The sequence below is a fragment of the Heterodontus francisci genome, chromosome 6, assembly GCF_036365525.1.
Source record: "Heterodontus francisci isolate sHetFra1 chromosome 6, sHetFra1.hap1, whole genome shotgun sequence".
Classification (NCBI taxonomy): domain Eukaryota; kingdom Metazoa; phylum Chordata; class Chondrichthyes; order Heterodontiformes; family Heterodontidae; genus Heterodontus; species Heterodontus francisci.
This window is the reverse complement of record NC_090376.1, coordinates 76,804,048-76,825,457: the sequence shown is the minus strand read 5'-3', so window position 1 is coordinate 76,825,457 and position 21,410 is coordinate 76,804,048. Positions and strand designations below refer to the sequence as shown.

The window sequence follows — 21,410 nt, the reverse complement described above, 5'->3', positions numbered from 1 at the left end:
GAAAGGAGGTAGTAACTAAAGCCTGTGAGGAACTAGATAATGAAGTCAGCGTGACTAAGGGAAAGAGTAGACAGGGAGCAGATGATGAACGCAAAGGGACTGGTGGTCTGAGGTGCATTTGTTTTAATGCAAGAAGTGTAGTAGGTAAGGCAGATGAACTTAGGGCTTGGATTAGTACCTGGGAGTATGATGTTATTGCTATTACTGAGACTTGGTTGAGGGAAGGGCATGATTGGCAACTAAATATCCCAGGATATCGATGCTTCAGGCGGGATAGAGAGGGAGGTAAAAGGGGTGGAGGAGTTGCATTACTGGTCAAAGAGGATATCACAGCTGTGCTGAAGGAGGGCACTATGGAGGACTCGAGCAGTGAGGCAATATGGGCAGAACTCAGAAATAGGAAGGGTGCGGTAACAATGTTGGGGCTGTACTACAGGCCTCCCAACAGCGAGCGTGAGATAGAGGTACAAATATGTAAACAGATTATGAAAAGATGTAGGAGCAACAGGGTGGTGGTGATAGGAGATTTTAATTTTCCCAACATTGACTGGGATTCACTTAGTGTTAGAGGTCTAGATGGAGCAGAATTTGTAAGGAGCATCCAGGAGGGTTTTCTAGAGCAGTATGTAAATAGTCCAACTCGGGAAGGGGCCATACTGGACCTGGTGTTGGGGAATGAGCCCGGCCAGGTTGTTGAAGTTTCAGTAGGGGACTACTTTGGGAATAGTGATCACAATTCCGTAAGTTTTAGAATACTCATGGACAAAGACGAGAGTGGTCCAAAAGGAAGAGTGCTAAATTGGGGGAAGGCCAACTATATCAAAATTCGGCAGGAACTGGGGAATGTAGATTGGGAGCAGCTGTTTGAAGGTAAATCCACATTTGATATGTGGGAGGATTTTAAAGAGAGGTTGATTAGCGTGCAGGAGAGACATGTTCCTGCGAAAATGAGGGATAGAAATGGCAAGATTAGGGAACCATGGATGACAGGTGAAATTGTGAGACTAGCGAAGAGGAAAAAGGAATCATACATAAGGTCTAGGAGGCTGAAGAAAGACGAAGCTTTGGAAGAATATCGGGAATGTAGGACCAATCTGAAACAAGGAATTAAGAGGGCTAAAAGGGGTCATGAAATATCTTTAGCAAACAGGGTTAAGGAAAATCCCAAAGCCTTTTATTCATATATAAGGAGCAAGAGGGTAACTAGAGAAAGGATTGGCCCACTCAAGGACAAAGGAGGAAAGTTATGTGTGGAGTCAGAGAAAATGGGTGAGATTCTAAACGAGTCCTTTGCATCGGTATTCACCGAGGAGAGGGACATGACGGATGTTGAGGTTAGGGACAGATGTTTGATTACTCTAGGACAAGTCGGCATAAGGAGGGAGGAAGTGTTGGGTATTCTAAAAGGCATTAAGGTGGACAAGTCCCCAGGTCCGGATGGGATCTATCCCAGGTTACTGAGGGAAGCGAGAGAGGAAATAGCTGGGGCCTTAACAGATATCTTTGCAGCATCCTTAAACACGGGTGAGGTCCCGGAGGACTGGAGAATTGCTAATGTTGTCCCCTTGTTTAAGAAGGGTGGCAGGGATAATCCAGGTAATTATAGACCGGTGAGCCTGACGTCAGTGGTACGGAAGCTGCTGGAGAAGATACTGAGGGATAGGATCTATTCCCATTTGGAAGAAAATGAGCTTATCAGTGATAGGCAACATGGTTTTGTGCAGGGAAGGTCATGTCTTACCAACTTAATAGAATTCTTTGAGGAAGTGACAAAGTTGATTGATGAGGGAAGGGCTGTAGATGTCATATACATGGACTTCAGTAAGGCGTTTGATAAGGTTCCCCATGGTAGGCTGATGGAGAAAGTGAAGTCGCATGGGGTCCAGGGTGTACTAGCTAGATGGATAAAGAACTGGCTGGGCAACAGGAGACAGAGAGTAGCAGTGGAAGGGAGTTTCTCAAAATGGAGACGTGTGACCAGTGGTGTTCCACAGGGATCCGTGCTGGGACCACTGTTGTTTGTGATATACATAAATGATTTGGAGGAATGTATAGGTGGTCTGATTAGCAAGTTTGCAGACGACACTAAGATTGGTGGAGTAGCAGATAGTGAAAGGGACTGTCAGAGAATACAGCAGAATATATATAGATTGGAGAGTTGGGCAGAGAAATGGCAGATGGAGTTCAATCAGGGCAAATGCGAGGTGATGCATTTTGGAAGATCCAATTCAAGAGTGAACTATACAGTAAATGGAAAAGTCCTGGGGAAAATTGATGTACAGAGAGATTTGGGAGTTCATGTCCATTGTTCCCTGAAGGTGGCACCGCAGGTCAATAGAGTGGTCAAGAAGGCATACGGCATGCTTTCCTTCATTGGACGGGGTATTGAGTACAAGAGTTGGCAGGTCATGTTACAGTTGTATAAGACTTTGGTTCGGCCACATTTGGAATACTGCGTGCAGTTCTGGTCGCCACATTACCTAAAGGATGTGGATGCTTTGGAGAGGGTGCAGAGGAGGTTCACCAGGATGTTGCCTGGTATGGAGGGCGCTAGCTACGAAGAGAGGTTGAGTAGATTAGGATTATTTTCATTAGAAAGACGGAGGTTGAAGGGGGACCTGATTGAGGTGTACAAAATCATGAGAAGTATAGACAGAATGGATAGCAAGAAGCTTTTTCCCAGAATGGGGGATTCAATTGCGAAGGATCACGAGTTCAAAGTGAGAGGGGAAAAGTTTAGGGGGGATATGCGTGGAAAGTTCTTTACGCAGAGGGTGGTGGGTGTCTGGAACGCGTTGCCAGCGGAGGTGGTAGACGCGGGCACGATAGCGTCTTTTCAGATGTATCTAGACAGATACATGAATGGGCAGGAAGCAAAGAGATACAGACCCTTAGAAAATAGGTGACATGTTTAGATAGAGGATCTGGATCGGCGCAGGCTTGGAGGGCCGAAGGGCCTGTTCCTGTGCTGTAATTTTCTTTGTTCTTTTTTCTTTGACCTGTTTCCCCTAGCAGAGAGGTCAATTACCAGGGGGCACAGATTTAAGGTGATTGGTGGAAGGATTAGAGGGGACATGAGGAAAAATATTTTCACCCAGAGGTTGGTGATTGTCTGGAATTCACTGCCAGGAATGGTGGTGGAGGCAGAAACCCTCAATTATTTTAAAATGTTTCTGGACATGCACCTGGAGTGCTGTAACCTGCAAGGCTATGGACCAGGCCCTGGAAGGTGGAATTAGATTGACGGCTAGTTTTCGGCCGGTACAGACACGATGGGCTGAATGGGCTCCTTCTGTGCTGTAATTTTTTGATGGTTCTAAGCTCCTGCCAACATATGGGGCTGAATTTTACCAGCCCCTCGACACCGTGGGTCGTGGCAGGGGGGCCCGTAAAATTCTGCTGGGAGAGGTTCGCCTTGACCCCCGATATTGAGAAGGGCCCGCCGCATATTATCGGTGGAAGGGGGACTTCGGTGCGGCCCTCCCCCCCCGCTTGGCGGTGGCACCCCAATTACCATATGCAAAACGGTACTTACCTCTGCAGATTATGTATCCCGCCGCCTGTTGCTCCACACTTCCACATTTTATGTTGAGCGGGCAGCCATCATGAGCCGCCCCGTTCATGAACATAAAAGCCGATGGAACTTCAGAAGCAGGAGCACTGGACAGTGAAGGTAAGTCCAGATATACAGGGGTCTGAACTCTGCTTACTTGAAGGGAGAAGGGAGGGGGGATTACAGGGGTCTCAGTTCTGCATTCTTAAAGGGAGGTGGGAGGGGGTCTGGGATTACTGGAGGGAAAGCTCTGCAGGCATGAAGGGAGGTACCGTGTACCCTCCCTCCATAAATAGTGTAAGCTCTGCATTTGTTTGTGTGTGTGAAGGAGCAATGGCATTCTAGTCACCCTGTGTGTGGGGAGGGTGACAGAAAGGGTAGGAGCTTTAAGGTTATATGGATGGTGTGGGAAATCGATGCAGCTGGTAGGATCTTTATGTGGTCATGCTGTGCAACTCTGAGTGTTAGCTAAGATGGGCAATGCCATGCTGCGCCACATAGATAATCCATGAAAGCACCTGATGTACCTGTCAACACCAATCCCTGCCCTGTTAGGAACCTTTGAATAAATGAAGGATACAACTGTTATTTATCACATGGAAATAGGTATGGCTCATCCTAGATTGTGTGATCTGCTTCTCCTGAGGCAAAATGCGCTGGAGGCAAAATCAACAGGCAGATGTGGTCCATGTAGAGGGCCCCGGTCTTGAGTAGCAGCCCCCAAGGGGAGCTCACCACTACTGGTCGCTGCATATCTACAAGCCCTATATGACATGCCATCAGATGTCAGAGCACCAGTGTCAGAGGTGTTTGCGCATATAGAGAGGGTGGTGACACGTCTCTGTGCCCTGCTCAACGATGACCTGCAACCCATGGGTTTCGGTGGACATCCTATGCCTGTGGTCCTCATAGTGACAGCGGCTCTTAAGCTTGATGACTATGCAACATTTCAGGCTACCACCAGAGATCTTTGTGGGGTCACACAGTCAGCAGTGCACCGCTGCATCAGGGAGGCCACCGGTGCCCTGCACCGGATGGCCAGTGAGTATGTCCACTTCAGGATGGACTCTCACAGCCAGGCCCAGAGGGACATCGGTTTTGGCACCATCACTGGATAACCAAAGGTTGTTAGGGTTCATAGACTGCACTCTTGTGGCCATCAGGCCTCCCGCCAGGCTATCACCTGCAGACATTACCATTAAAGAAATCTTCTCAATCTAGGTCCAGCTGGTATGTATTTACCAGAGATGATTCATGCAAATCCGTGCCTGCTTCTCAGGCAGCTGCCATAACACCTGGGTCCTGCACCAGTCCCAGTTGCCACTGCTGTTCACTGAACTGGCTCAGATGGAGGGATAGCTTCTTGCAGACAAGGGCTATCCCTTGCAGACATGGCTCCCGACACCAGTGAGAGACTCCACTACTGCTGCAGAGGAGAGATACAACGCCAGCCACGGAGCTACAGGAGACACCATTGAGCAGACGATTGGCATGCTGCTAATGGGCTTCCAATGCCTGGATAGATAGTGTGATGCCCTGAACTACAGGCTGAAAAGGCCAGCTCCCTTCTTGGCTGCTCTGCACAACCACGCACCCAATAGGGGCCAAGCCTGGCATGATGAGGAGAGACGTCAACAGGATTCCTCCTCAGACTATGAGGATGCTGAGGACCTGCAAAAGGAAAGACGCATGAGAGGGCGGATGGCACCCAGGCTCTGCACGCAGGGCTAGCAGTGAGCTAGGGATGTACGGCAGTGGCTTATCAGACAAAGACTGTCTGCTCCATAGGACCCGACATGAGTTCTGCAAGCCACACATCACCGTCGCTCACCTGCTGTGCACCAGCCCACATCTGCAGCATCTCTGTGTAAACCATGGGAGGCAGCAGCTGACTGAGCCAATGTCCATGTCACTGCATCCGTGGAGACGCACGTGAATACTGGTGGCATGGCAATGATGTTATTGCATACATTGGCTCTCCTGAAGGGCCAACAGTGCAAAGGGATGTGGCATTGGTGCTACATGCTGGCACATATCATTCACACAGAGAAAAGGACACACATGTTGGTGAAGAACATTTAGTGAACGACGTATTTACATTGCTGTGACACCCATGCATTCCCATTTGTGTCAGTGTGTTCTCTTTAAATGTTTGTGAATGCTCCTTCATGGTGCAACCTCTGGAGGAAGACTGCTGATCTGATTTCCCTTTGCCTGTGAATCACTTTGGCGGTCGTCCTCTGCGCGCTGAGGCCAGGAGGGCCCCGGCTGTCTGGGGGAGTGCTCGTTCATCCTCTTCTGACATTGGACCCTTTGATGTCGGATGGCCCCATGACTGCTCACCTCCTCTGCCACCTCCAGCCAGGCTGGCTTAATCAAGCAGGAGGGCCTCTTCTTACCATCACTGGGGAAATGGACGTCCCACCTTGCCCACACAGCCTGGAGGAGAGTGAACAGGGAGGCATCACTGAACTGTGCAGCCACCCTAGAGCACCCCTCTGCCATCCTCATCTTTTGGTGTGGTCCACAGTGTAACTGCTCTAACTTCTAGCTGCAAGGTTTTTCTTGCACATGTTTGAAAACCAATGCAGGACTAGTGAGGAAATCTGTGCTGTTGTCATGGTTTTTCAACTATTACACATGGATACATGTTCACAAACACTTTGCTTCTGCAGCAGCTGATCATAATCATTGATGTAATATTTCTGGTTGGCAATGCAGATAGAATATGAACATATTTTCCTGGTTCTTTAAAAGATCATTTAAGTGCAGTTACATGTATTTTCACAAAACAGTTAGCAGAGAAATGAATACAGATTCCAAAAGCATATTAGTCTGCGGCTTTTCACAGTCAGATGATTAGAAGGTCATAGTATGTAGATATTCTTCAATTATGGTTTTATTTCCATTGTGTGTTAGCATTTAAGGTACATTTAAATCTCACGTCCTGGTATGTGCAAAATTAAGATTATTCACCCAGGTGCGGCACGCCAATCAGGAGGAATGTTACTCTTGAGTGGAAGAAGGGGATCGCAACTTCACAGGACACTGAGACACAGCAGGGTAAGTATGTGGCAGCAAAGCAGAAAGTGCTGGGGAAACTCAGCAGGTCAGGCAGCATCCATGGAGAGAGAAGCAGAGTTAACTTTCAGCTTTGTGACCTCTGCTTCTCTCTCCACAGTTGCTGCACTTTCTGCTTTGCTGCCAGATTGATAGCAGCCCTACTCTTCAACAGTGATGTAAGTATTTCTTTTGCAGCTATCAGGAAGCAGGTGCTAGGGCGCTTTAAATAGGGATGTCCCGCCTCTCCCCACGTAATATGGCGGGGGGGGGGGGGGCGCGGCTTGTCACAGTGATGCTAATGAGCCCCTGCACGTAATATCATGGGGATTCTGCGGTGGCCGCTCAGTGCAGGCACACCGCCGAGTTCAAAGCACGCTGCTGTGAAGTGCGGCATGCTAATAAAATTCAGCCCATGGTATTTGGCACCAGATGAAGAACAAGTAGCAGCCTGCCTGTTAGGAATGGATGGCGGGAATCTTATTGTCCCTTCACTGGGTTTGTGTAAATGTATACCAATTGCTTGTGCTTATATACAGTCTTCAATTTCTTCACCAGCTACCACTTTTCCCTTTTAAGAAATCTACAAAATAACTGATTATGATAGAATGCATTCCAAGCACAACAAAATTAACAGCACTTTTTTTTATTTCCTCCAAAAACTCTATTTCTGAACAGTAAGACCATTGCAGTCCCTCTAGCTCTGGCTGCACTGGCAACCACTCTCCCACCCCATCATAAACCCTCTCGCTAGCACTCTGAAATCCAGAGTGATCATCTTTGGGATCCTACCATGAAGAGACAGAAATAGCATAGCACTAGATACATATGCAGATTCTGCATGATTAGTCCCTCAATGTGCAGCAAATGGGTGGGGAATAGTGGTGAAGTTCACTGCTCTGCGGTACACCAACATCCGAGAGGGGTTCAACTCATAACAGGGCAGCCTGGCGAAAGTGTAAGTTACTGAAGAATCTGTAAAGCTTCCTCCACTTCATGAGTGATTGAGCAAAGTGTCATGCTCAGAAGGGGCCATGATTACATAAACAATGAACTGGGAGAATTATGAAATACAACTGTTGAACTGAGCCACAAGAAAATGGGCACATTTGTACCACAGACAAAATAAAGTGGAGGTCAGGTGACCCCTCCTGTACTGTCAATAAACACATTCACTGTTGAGGATGAAACTCATTAGCCTCATCTGATTTTGCTCTGGGGAGAGCGCATTGAAATTGCAAGGAGCCCATTACATATAGGAATGAACTAACAAAGGTTCTGTAGACAGACTGACTCTACATCCCAAACCAAGATGAATAGGTGTAAAGGAGCACCATTGTAACAGAATGGTCCCCATCCAGACGCCAACAGATAGCAATGGTTTCCATATCCTGGACCATTGTGTGGCCACACCGGGCAGAGGACCCCTTGTCACTCGACAGAGACTCAAATGCGATGGATTTTTAACCTTAAAATGTAGCCCTCTGGAGAGAGATGTGAGAGCAAGAAAAGACCACAGAAAGCCAGTTCCAGCCAGAGGCTGTGAGATATGATCCAGCTAAGCAGAAGATCTCCGTTGAATAATACGTTGAACAACCACTGCAGCAGAGAATGTGGCATCAGGGTTTTCGCTAGCACAAACTTGAATCGCAGGATTTTTTTCCAGCTTCTCAGGAGCTATGCAGCACCAGTGATTTTAGCTCTCCCACACTGGGTCTTTGCAGGATTTCTTCATAGATGTAGAGAAAGAGGTGAGCTGGGTGGTTTATTTTTCCTTGGTAGGAAAACACCACTGTCTTCAAACAGTTCACATCCCAACTAAACTGAAATAATGTCCAAACTCCAAACCGAAAGTCAATCTCCTGACCTCCATAAATCATGTCCTTCTATTTGTGCCATCTATCTTATTGCAGATGCATCGCATATTCAGATATAGAAACTTTCATTTCATTTTTTTTCTTCTGTTCCCTTCAATGACCTTATTTGCTGATGCACAATTTCTGTTAAACTCTCTGTCCCTTCCTGTCCCATTCTGCTTGTCTTTACATACAACGCTATATGTTCTGATGCCTTGGCCTTTCTCTTTGGATTTCTAAATCTCACCTCTCCCGAACCCTCCCCCCACTCTGTTAGTTCACAATCTCTAGTCTTATCTGCTGGTTCACTCTTGAGTTTGTATGCACCGTCCCTTCCCATCACCCTGATTATCATTATCCTTAGTGCTGTCTTGCTGTCTTGCCTTCTCCTCTCTTTAAATTATCACATTTTCCCTCACTTGATCCCTCACCCCCACTATTAGTTTAAAGCCCTCTCTACTGCCCTAGTTAGATGACTCACCAGAACACTGTTTTTGGTATCCATGTGGACCACGACAACTGGATCCTCCCCCTCCGACTGCAAGTTCCTCTCCAGCCCCAAGGAGATGTCCTGAACCCTGGCACCGGGCAGGCAACACAGCCTTCTGGACTCTCGCTCTTGGCTGCAAAGAACGACATCTATCCCCCTGACTATACTGTCCCCTACTACCACTACATTCCTATTTACTCCCCCCCCCCCCCCACCACCCCCGCTTGAATGGCTCCCTGTACTACAGTGCCATGGCCAGTTTGCTCATCCACCCTGCATCCCTCGCTCTCATCCATACAAGCTGAAAGAACCTCAAACCTATTGGACAATTGCAAGGGCTGAGGCTCCTCCACTTCTGTCTTCTCGATCCCCATACCTGCCTGACTTGCAGTCACACCCTCCTGTCCCTGACCACCAAATCAGCAGACCCTATCCCATGGGGTGTGATTGCCTACTGGAACAAAGTGTCCAGGTAACTTTCCCCCTCCTTGATGTATCGCAGTGTCTGCAGATTGGCCTCCAGCTCATATGCGGTTGTCACTGGGATCTTTTCAGAAACAGTTTGTTCAGGAGATGTCAAGAGAAATTCTTCTAGAAGCTTCTCAGGAGAAATGCTGCATCAGTTTCTCCAGTTCTCTCACTGGATTCTCAGGGTTTCTCAAAGAGGTGGAACAGGATGAGCTGGTAGTCTCTCTCTCTTAGCAGGCTTACACCCCAACTGAACTCCAAACAATATCCAAAAATGAAACCAAATCTTGACCACCATAAATCTAGACATGTCACTTCTCTGTAAACAACTCCAATAGTCAGCAAGGCTCCTGCTGTTTACTTAGCTTAAGACATGTAACGTCCAGTAAGTGTTTTAAAACAAAGTCCCGAGTTCCCTTCCAGTGACCTGTTCTTTACAAAAAACAAGTCCAGCATCTCCTCAGGTATTTCCACAGTCTTTTGGACACAAGTCCTCAAAATTATTAACAATGGTAGCACATTCATGCCCTTCAACATTTCAAAGCTAATGCAGACACCAAGAAATTCAAATCTGCACTGACCACAACCTCCTAACATTCCTGAAAACATTAAAAATTAAAAATGCCAGACTGTTTCAATGGAGTTAACTTGTCCAGCCATTCAACCTGAAAATTGAACATATAGCTGGGAAGAACAACATTATAGCAGATGCCTTGTCTAGAATGTAAAACACTGTATGACAAAGAAGTCTGTAAAGAAATCATGACTGAAAGCCTGAGGAGTGCTTGGGATGGATGTGTACAAATTTGTGCGAGCCTATATTTTATGTTCCTTCTTTCCGAAAAAGTAACAACAAAAAAATGAAATACCAAGGAACTTATTTTTCTTTCCTTTTGTGGGGAGGTATCATGCTTGGAAGGAGCCGTGATTAAATAAACAATGGGCTGGGGGAATTATAAAATGAAAGTCAACTGTTGAACTGAACCACAAGAAAATGGGCACATTTGTACCACAGACAAAATGGAGTAGAGGTCAGGTGACCCCTCCTGTACTGTCAATAAACACATCCGTCTGTTGAGGATGAAACTCATTAACCTCATCTGACTTCGCTCTGGGGAGAACGCATTGAAATTGAAAGCCCATTACATATTGATGACTGCTATCTGCAGGAATGAACTAACAAAGGTTCTGCAGACAGACTGACTCCACATCCCAAACCAAGATGAATAGGTGTAAAGTAGCATCATTGTAACAGAATGGTCCCCATCCTGATGCCAACAGATAGCAATGGTTTCCATATCCTGGACCATTGTGTAGCCATACCAGGGAGAGGGTCCTTTTTTCACCTGACAGAGACTCACATGTGATAGATTTTAAGGTAGCCCTCTGGAGAGAGAGGGGAGATCAACAAAAGACCACAGAAAGCCAGTTCCAGCCAGAGTCTGTGAGATACAGTCCAGCTAAGCAGAAGAACCCTCCTGAATAATAAGTTGAACAACCACTGCAGCAGAGAAATTGCAAGGTGACTTTGAAACTCTCCATCTGTGAAAGTGAACCAGATTTACACCACCAACTCTGCACTGAGTTTTAACCACAGACGGTTATAACACTTCAGCAACTACAAGACAAGGAACATTCAGGCCTGCAACACTGTTATAAAATTTCCTCACAAAAGAAACTGTGAAGGTTTGTTGAGCAATGAACTCTTGTACAGTAATTTGGACCTTAATTGCATCCTAACCTATTCTCTCTATCTATCTGTTCTTGTGTATGCATGTGTGTGTGATTGCATGTGTGGATGAGGTTGCGACCATTTCAGGAATTGCTTAAAAATAGTTATCTTTCTTCTTTTTAACCTATAAGAAAACCTGTCATTTGTCAATTTATTTGACTCTAAAAACACTCAGGGACTAACATACCATTTTTAACAAAACACCATCTGTGGTCAGTTCGGAGGTGAAAAGTGGAATCCACCCACACCACTTACAACCTGTCTGTAACAAAGCTAGTCAACTCAATATTGAGGCATTCAATGAAGGACTGCAGATGCTATGGGGAACTTCTGGAGAGGTTAATGTCAATTGGATTGCAAAGTATCCAGGGCAGCATCTTAAATGGATTAGAGGATATTTGGCTGGCTCTCTCCCAGGGATGTAAGGAACCTTCTGAGTCTGTGAGCTCCATGGTCCTGCCAATCGATTTTAACCAGAATCCTGCTCCCAATACCAGTTGAGAACTTGGTATATGTTCCTCAGAGGCTGCATCCCCCCCAGGAAGCAGCATAGAAGAGCATTCCATCAGCTCACCATAGAAGCCTTCATCTTTGCAGAACCAGGCTGTCAAGGGGCCCATGACAAAGACTCATCCCAAGATTTGGGTGTTCTGAGAGAACAGTCACCTCAACAGATTCATAATATGTTGCAGCAGCTGTCGACATCTCAAACCCCAAACCCTTAAGTGGAATGGAGAAATATTAGAATCGGGCATAGAGACACTGGAGTAGTCACTAGGGCTGTGTCTTCTTTGGCCTCCTTATCTCGAGAGACAATGGGTAAGCGCCTGGAGGTGGTCAGTGGTGTGTGGAGCAGCGCCTGGAGTGGCTATAAAGGCCAATTCTAGAGTGACAGACTCTTCCACAGGTGCTGCAGAAAAATTTGTTTGTCGGGGCTGTTACACAGTTGGCTCTCCCCTTGCGTTTTGTCTTTTTTCCTGCCAACTGCTAAGTCTCTTCGACTCGCCACACTTTAGCCCTGCCCAGTCGAAGGGCTGTGTATACTGCTAGAATCAAGTGATGTTTTGGTAAATATTTTTAATAAATCACTGGAATATCTATTGTGGGCATTGCTTGAAATTTGGTTCTTTTCTATGACAATGGGAAATAGATGTTAGGCTCTGGATTATGATGTGAAGGTTAGCTGTGAGGAGCAAGGATTTCACATAGACCACTGCGGGATTGGTGAGAGGCAGCTGATGCTTGATGGGCTGAGACTTCAAAATAATACTGCTCTATTCAACTATGAAGGTTACATAGAGTTGCATAAAGAATACAGCACAGGAACAGGTCCAACCGGTTTATAAGGGCATTTATGCTCCACACAAACTTCTTCCCACCCTTCTTCATCTAACATTATCAACATATCCTTTTATTCTTTCTCTCTCATGTGCTTATCTAGCTTCTCCTTAATTGCATCTATGCTATTCAGCTCAACTATTCCTTGTGGTAGTACTTTCCACATTCTTATCATTCTTTGGGCAAAGAAATTCCTCCTGAGTTCCCTTTTGGATTCATTAGTGACTATCTTATATTTATGACCTATAGTTTTGGACTCCTTCACAAGTGTGCCAAATGATTCTGTCAGATGTCTTTAAGATGTCAAGCAGACATTGCCATTGCACCTGCTTCCTGCCTTAATAGGTCAGGTCTGCAGCATCAGCAGTATTAGCATTGGGGTCTCTGGTATTTTCTGGGACATCTACCATCAGCCCAATACAAAAGCACAATACTGCATATGCTGGAAATCTGAAAGAAAATGCTGGAAATGCCAGACCTGATGAGTATTGTCAGGATTTTCTGGTTTTATACCATCAGCTCTTTCCTGATTGCAAAACTGTGAATCACACAACATGCTACAATAATTCAGGTACAGTGCTGAGCATATACTACAAGGCACACCTGGATCTAGCCAGACTCTGGAACCTTCCTTTGAGCACTCTAATGGCTTGCTCAATTCTTATTCTTTCTTCATATGTGCATCATTATCATGCTGTACTGCAGTTTTGGTGGTTCTACAAAGAGGCATCATGTGCCATGGGAGTTGCAGGGATGCCTTGTAATCCAGCAGCCATCCTGCCCACTCCATCTACTGTTAGAGTTGAGACAGTGGGCTGACACAGTACAAAAGCATCATGAAAGCTCACAGCATGTCAGGAATTCATGTGCAGGAAGCTGTGTCTATCATGGCAAATGATCTACATATTTAGAATTTTGCGGTTCATCTAAGTATGTGGGTTTACATGTGAGAAATGCAACACATGTTTCAAGTAATAACCCCCACAACTTTGGGGAATCCAGCAATTCCGAAAATTTGCTGGCCCTCTCGGTCATCTGTACGGGAACATTATATAAGCTGAGCTGCCCTGGTGCATCTTGCTTGCAGATTTGGCTGCAATAGCAAACAACACTCATTCAAAATTTCATAACTGCAGCACAAACTCCTGAGATAAATCTCCTGGGAAAAGTCTCGGAAAGTGCACCGCGGTCCATAGATCTTGATGGCTGGCATCTTGTGGAGTTTCCAGGAGGGTGCTGTTGTGGGCATTCTGTGCGGGTTTCAGGGAGGGAGATGTTGCAAGCACTCTGTTTGGTTTCAGGAAGGGTGCTATTGCAGGCAACCCATGAGTTTCAGGTTTATTTCTGTAGGAGCTGTGTTGATATTCAGGAATTTATTTTTGGAATCCGGGAGGGAGTAGTGGCTTGAGCCCCATAACCCTGTTTTTTCTATTTTCTGGGAGTTTTCTAGTGCTCATCACAAAGCAGACATTGTTCAGGAGGCGGAGTCGGGAGCCAAGACTCCATAAACTGGAAGTCCCACTCCTGATGCTCATTCATGACTTGGTGTTTCTATGGCAGTCTGTACACTAAGTGATGCGGGTGTAGGGACTCCACAAGGGCATCTGTGGGCCCCACAGACAAGTGGTTCAGAGTACCCACCCCTCCACCTCAGTTTTTTTTAAATTCATAAATGTTAATGTTTTGTTGGATCAGCCCAGCTGCTCAGGGAGTTGATGGGGACTCGGGACCACCCTGTATGCCCAGATATTGGAGTTCCTGGCATGCCCGAGCTTGTGGGCACCAGACATTGACCCAAAGTGGTGTTTGTGCTTTCTTGACCCATGCAAATGTTGTGTGCTCTCACAGTGGTGACCCTGGCCTGACCTGAGTAATTTTGGGGTCTTTAAGTCTATGTGTACTGTTGGGACTGCAGTGTTACAGCTTTACAAATGCAAACAATTCTGTTACATTTTCTCAAGGTGAAACTCATTGGGGTTTTTAGGGCCAGTGAAGAATCATGTCTCAGATTTAACATGCAACTACAGCAGATTGTCTAAATAAATCTAAGCTTGTTCTATTTCTTTACTCAGGTTGACTGCTTGTTCACTCTTATTCTCCAAATACATCAGATAAGCTGTTTGCTTCCCTTCTTAACCACAGCCCATGCACTTGACCGCGTAAGCTGTTCAGTAACAACATTTTTACTCGGTATGTTTTGTGGAATGTTGAAACATTTATAATTCATCGACAGTCACATCCTGAACTTCTGTATATATTTTTTCTAAAACTATCAATTAGGACTAAGAGCCATAAGCGTCAGTTTATTAACTTTAGACAATCAGATCATAATTTTACATAGTTTACTGCTTTACATAACAGCTCAAATTGATTTTTTGGGAAAGTTGATCACTTATTCATAGTAACCTGTCAGAATTAGTCATTTCCTAAGCATTTTAATATTCACCAATTTAAAACTGTCACTAAAGGGATATATGACCAGGGTTGTAGACTATAACCTAAAATACTCCGGTTGCTTAATACGATTGTGCGTATGTGTGTGTCTGGGAGAGGGTGGTTCGAGTAGATAACAATTGATACTAATAAAGGAGGAGGAGGTTTAAACCATGTACCTGTAGGTAACTATAAAAGATGCCTGTGTCCTTAAATGATGTCGCTAGTTGCTTAATAGCGCGCTTTTCTGAATTGGGAAACAACTTGATGCTCCTGTAGCATTTGGCAGTTGCCTGTAAGTGTCAGTCACCTCTGGCCCTTCAATACAAAAGAGAGTGTACTTTGAATTTAGAGCAGCCAAAATGTCAGACATTTCACTGATGATGTCATTTTCGCTGGACCGAATTGATGGGAAACCACTAACACGCTAACAAGCGGCAAGGACGTGTTTTACATAGTCAATAAAATAAAAGCAGAATTTATTTACATTGCGGTTAAATAAATATTGGAAATCACGACAGGGTTTCGCTGCATCTGTTTCCCTGGGGAAAACAAAATTTATTTATTGCTATTACAATCATCATACCCAGCAAAAGTAAAACTGATAATCGATATCTACACATATCAATTATTTTAAACTTTATCTGGTTTAATAAATTAATATTGTATCTTAATTTTAAACGGATACAGTCATTTTTAGTCAACCGTGTAATGAATGATAAATAACACACTCTAAAAATCGTCTATGTAAATGGGAACCCAAAAATGCTCATAAAATCGCTCTTTGTACGGGAAAAGAAGCGCGTTTTATACTGTTGCTAAGGTTCTTATTGTATTCTCCCAGTTTTTGTGCTCGAAGGTCAGCCTTTCTGTGAGTCTCTTTCAGTAGCTTCGCTGTATTGGGCTGAGATAATTAGATCAGTGCTATCAGTTTCACTGTCCTTTTTCTCACTACTATTTACATGATAAAGGAAGTTTATGCTGGTTGCAGTTTCCCTTTAAATGCTCCACTTTCTTCAACAGTGAATGATTCAGTACATCACCTTGCCATGTACTGGCAAGGATACCCAGACCCTTGGGAAAAACAAATCGCCGCTTTCTCCAAAATAGAGCTGTTTACATAATGTTATCACCCGATGGAGAGCGTTCACTGGGGATGTCATACCCATCGGGCGATTAGATCACATTTACAGGATTTCACCCGGCGCTATTATTACACACAATAGAAAATGAGCATTAAAAACGATTGTAACCGTAGTTTGGCCGAGGTGCTGATTGGACTCTGTTCCAACAATTTCCAACTTTTACGAAATGTTTCCTATAAGTTGAAAGATGTTTGCCAAGTTAATCAAAAAGGAAACATTTTAAGGTCAAAATTTCTTCTGGCAGATTGAGCCCGAACTGGACTTTTCCTTTAATTTAATAGCTCCAGAAGCTTTTTCAGTTAAATCGACTGTTCATTATTTAGCACCATTTACGAAGCTGTGTGGTGAGTTTTAATGAATCCTTGGCACAAAGCGTCCTTTCAGACCAGGGAAGAATAGACTCTATTTAGACCCTTACGGTTGTACGTCAAAGGCTAACCATAATACTTGTCAAGCTGGGAAAAATTCCCACTGATATGGGAATGTGTATTTGCGCCTTCAACTAAGGAATCGTCTCTTAAGAAATAGCAGGTAGACAGAATAAGGCGACAGACTTCCTATCTGCAACACAGTGGCACCTGCTGAAGGTAACCGGGTACAAGCTGACACTTGACACAGCTCTTGAGCATCGTCCAGGCCATTCTGATAAATTTGAAGTGCTTTGGCGGGATGCTCGCATTCTCCGCAATGCCACCAGCTGAAATTCATTTAAAGTGGCCCATGACAATAATACCAAATAAATCTACCCTCCTCCAGATCGGCACTGCACTTGGAATATGAGGAACCTTTTTAAATTCAGCTTTACAAGACAATTTTTAATGTCATAATATTAACTGTTTTGGATTAGTTATTCGTTAACACGTTTGGATTGAAATTAGCTTTAGGTTGCATCAAAAGTATAAATCTGTTTTTGGAAGGGTTTTTAAATGATCGCATACCCCACTATTGTACTTTTGGAGAATGTACGAGACATGATGAGGTATTTAGATGGGCGAATTTCTGGGAAGTAAGAGAGAGACAGAGCGATTCAAGATATAGTAATAGAATAATGGAATCGTCATAGATTGTTACTCCTGCTAAATACATTCAAAGGATAATTTAGAATACGGAAATCCAAAGTTAAAATTGTACAAATAAATCCAACATATTTCTACTTGAACTGCTTTCCTCTGCTCCCGAGGCTGAAGTTTGTACGTGTTGAACTTTTTCTGCAGTAATGAAGTGCTTCTCCAAACCGTGTCCAACCTCCTTAAGCTGTCCGATTTAATGAATTCACAGCTCGATAATAGGATCTGGGCCGCTTTTGACTCACTGATTCGAGTGACGGGAAACGGATATTCTTTCCAGCCAGAGCCTATAGCGAAGCACATTCATTAAAAGACTGTTCACAAGGTTGGTGGGGGTTGCGGTGAGGTGTTAGGAGGCGGGCTGCAGCTAAAATGATTCAATGATGTGTCGCCCAGCTTATTTGGAGCAATCTTTCAGGAACTGAACCCTGGGGCTGGTTTGAAGCTTGAAAGCTCGAACGTTTACAAGGATTTCCCTCCGCTCTGCCCCAGTCTCAAGTCGCTGAGCTTGTGCTCGCTCACAGCCGCGGATCTCCTTAGCGCCCTGGAGTATGAGCTGAACAAACTTTGTCGCGACAGGGACTGGGCACTGCTACCACACACAAGGCAAGGGGACGGGAGATGGCTGTGCAGGCTGCCATCATGAATCCTCACTTCATCCACTTCTGTTTCCACGGCTCCTCGATGGAGTACGAGATGGAAAGTGCTTACAACGGGGCTCTTCTGGGAGAGATAGAGAGCGCCGGGGAGGTGAAGGAAACGACCAGCGCCCTCCTCAACTTCATCGACTCAGCCTCCAGCAACATCAAGCTGGCTTTAGACAAGCCCGTTAAATCCAAGAGGAAAGTCAACCACAGAAAGTACTTGCAGAAACAGATCAAGAGGTGCACGGGGATGATCTCCGGGAGCAGCACTAGCTCGGGATCCGGCCAAGAGGCAGTGAACAAGAAGCAGCCTCCCCCCGCCTCCTCCTCCAGCAGCACCGGCCATTTCCAATGCAAGCCGCCGCTCAAGAAGGACGCATCACAGGCCAACCTCCAAAGCAAGTCCCTGGCGGCTCTCTTTGACTCGGTCCGGGGGGATCTCCGCCGAACAGCGGCGGCGGCGGCCGGCAGCAGCAAGAAGATCCCCCTGAGGAACCGCAACTTCCCGCCGTCCTTCTTCACCGAGCCGGCCAATGTAAAAATCACCTCCACCTCCGGGATGTCCCTGAAGGACCTGGAGCGGGGAAATCCTGAGGCTGCCGAGTTTTTCGAACTGCTCGGGCCAGATTACAGCAACATGCTCTCCGGCCAGGAGCCCTTCCTGGGCTCGGCCATGCGGATCCAGCACGAAGGCAGCTGCGAGCTCGGATCGTACGACTCGTACCGGGGGCTGGGCTCTCTCACTGGGAGCTTCCCCCACTTCCCAGATCCCTGGCTGCCCTGCAATCCCGCTAAGAAAAGCCCCACAGCCGGCTGTAACCTGGCCATTGCCGAAAGCGCCAGGACAGTGCCTGGACAGACCCCGTTATATCCCAACAACCAAGTTCCAAACACTTCGCCCATGGAGGAGCCTCCAGGCAGTTTAGCAAGCTTCCCGCAGTTTTTCCCGGAATGTTCACTCCCGCAGCTCCCTTATGAATATAGCCCAGGATATAACTGCAGCAGACAAAACTTCCCGAATCTTTAATTCCCTTTTCGAAATAGTACTTACTACTCCAGGACTTTTGATCTGGGTTCAGTTGTATTTGACCAGTATTACAGGTGAACTATTCAGATAGAGTGATCGCTAAAAAGGCCCTTTTTGTATTTCTGAACACGAGTCGGTTTATGTGCATCCACTCGAGGTATACTTCACTGTAGAATAAAGCGCGGCGGGTTTAATTCATTTTCAAAGAAAATCGCACCTCTCCGATGTGTTTGAAATTGAAATCACCAGATGATAGCGAGTATCATCTGGTTGCTTCCCTTTTTTAGGCCAAATATGATGGTCCGTTATTATTGTGTATTAGTCTAATCCGAGAAATCATGTCTAAAATATAACCAGACACTCTGTAATGGTGTGTAAAGCTCGTGCTGAAGTGCAAAACGGGTCAATTCAATTTCCAATATTGTGTGAAAGTCAAAAAGAAAATCTTTTACTACAAGATTGGCGCTGCCTTTCAAACGGCGTTTAGATGCAATTGCACTTTGTGGATTGAAATATCTGACTGAGTAACTTTGTGTTGATTCAGCAAACAGTTCTGTATGTGACAACGGACGACAAGTCCCGCACTGCCAGGGCACAAATAAAATAATAAGGTATATTGTTGTCAAAATCTGTTTAAAACGATATAAATTTGAACGCATATACCAAAACGTTGGGAAGCTAAACACAACATGTTGAAATAGTGTGAAGGGTACTAAGAATATACGACACGGTTAACATTGAACCATAATAGCATTTGGTTTCGGAACAAATAAACATTTCTAGATTTTGTTATTTATAGTTATGAAAGGCAGACTGTGTTAATGCCAAACATCCGCATTAACCGTCAATATTTGTTCGGTCTATGTCTTGGTTTCCATTTTATAAATCTAAATTCCTGGCACCCTGCTGACAACAATATTAGTTTGCTGATGTTATCTTTGTTCAGTTCCCAAAGAGACAAACAACTCTGTCAAGAATTGTTCACCAGGATATTCATCTTCTCCTAGTACCTGCTGTGATTTGGTTTTAGTGTCCTGTCTTTTTAGAAACCACTTGTTCTGTGTGTTATATCGGGAAAGGTACTAATTCCAGCTACGTCTCGAGTGAAAGGTCAACAGACAAAATAAAGCTGGTCTTTATTTTCGGAAACCATCTGGTCTGTTTTGAAGTTTGTTTTCTATTCCCGAGGGGGTAAAAAAAGTCACAGAAGATTTGAGGAAGCGGCAAACCTGCTGGGTGAAGTGGTCCGTTGCCCATGTTTCCCAGGCACCGCATTACCAATCAACCGTAAAGCAAAAGTACCACACTTGTTGGGGAGATACCTCAGGTCAAGCAACAAGATTGACCATAATCAGCTTTTTCGATAATTTCGTTTAAAATATGTTCTTTATTTTTAGTGGAGTTAAGAACTACTGCATTGCCAAATAATGTATTTGCATGTCTATCTTTGGGAAAACGAACACAATCCTGTATGTTGTCACACAAGGACTTACCAATGGCCCTAGCATTCCTGTTCAGAGGCTACTTCGTAAAGACATGTGGGCGTTGTCCCGTTTATACAGCCGTTTTTCTGCATTAGTCATATCTCTTCTCTGAGGGGCAATATTATTAAGGTAAAACAAAACACAATTAAAATAAATGTTATTAACTGAAATATCACCATATTATGTCATAATGTACATACACGAAAAATATGTGTTTACAAAATAATCTAAAAATCCGTTCGAATCAAAATGCCAACTTTCGAAAGGTAATTTTAGGGCGATAACATGAATCATGAAATTTCATCCTTTTTGCTTACTGAGCAGGAGATAGATTGTTACTGAGAAAGTGCGATAGCAAAGTTAAATCTCTATTTATATCAATGGTTCCATTTTCTTTTCTGTTTAGATGGGAAGTATTATGAATTCGGTTTTTCTTGTCCTTTTGGCAAACACTGAAGTAAAAACATTTTGCAGAACATTACAGTCGTTAATGCAGGTTTAAATACATATCTTCAGAATGGTCTATTCTTTAATCCCCTTTTTCCCTTTGCCACGTTTTAAACCTGATCAACTATACGCCAAAATCCAAAATGTATCAGCGAGTGACCGGCATCACCATGAACTCTCGCACATCCTTCATGTTTAAAACTCACTTAATAGTCCAAGGAACAGTTTCGGTCAATAAACTTCCCTTGAGGTTTATATCCCCAGGGATCGTTCATTTACAGGAGTTGGGGGTTTTCAGAGGGAATCCACATTTGGCTCCACCATTAGTATCCGAACAGGAGGTACATCAAACTGCTGACGCATTCTGGAGAGAAATCCCCAGTGTTCTGTTAATGGGTAAGACTTGCCACAAAACATCTCCCATTCTTGAATGGTGGATATTGCAGTCTATTTTCCCCCTTTGGAATGTGCTACAAAGTCGGTCCTTTTCCTAATGCAGTTATTTCCATGTTAGTATAGCTTTTGAAACGCTACTCAATGTCGCCATTTTAAATTTCATTTCATATTACAGTATTCTGAACAAGTTTTGCGATAGAAATAAGAAAGTCGTACACCGATAAGGCGGAACATAGCAATCGAGCGGTGTTAAATTCCCACATAACGCGG

At 44.7% G+C, this 21,410-nt stretch overlaps 1 protein-coding gene across 1 annotated transcript; it reads left to right on the top strand.

Annotated features, from left to right (window-relative positions):
* Positions 1–17,488: 17,488 nt before the first annotated feature.
* LOC137370980 (protein FAM181B) lies at positions 17,489–19,911 on the top strand. The gene has a single exon (XM_068032877.1). The coding sequence runs from the start codon at positions 17,764–17,766 to the stop codon at positions 18,811–18,813; it is 1,050 nt and encodes a 349-aa protein (XP_067888978.1). The 5' UTR covers positions 17,489–17,763; the 3' UTR covers positions 18,814–19,911.
* Positions 19,912–21,410: the final 1,499 nt, after the last annotated feature.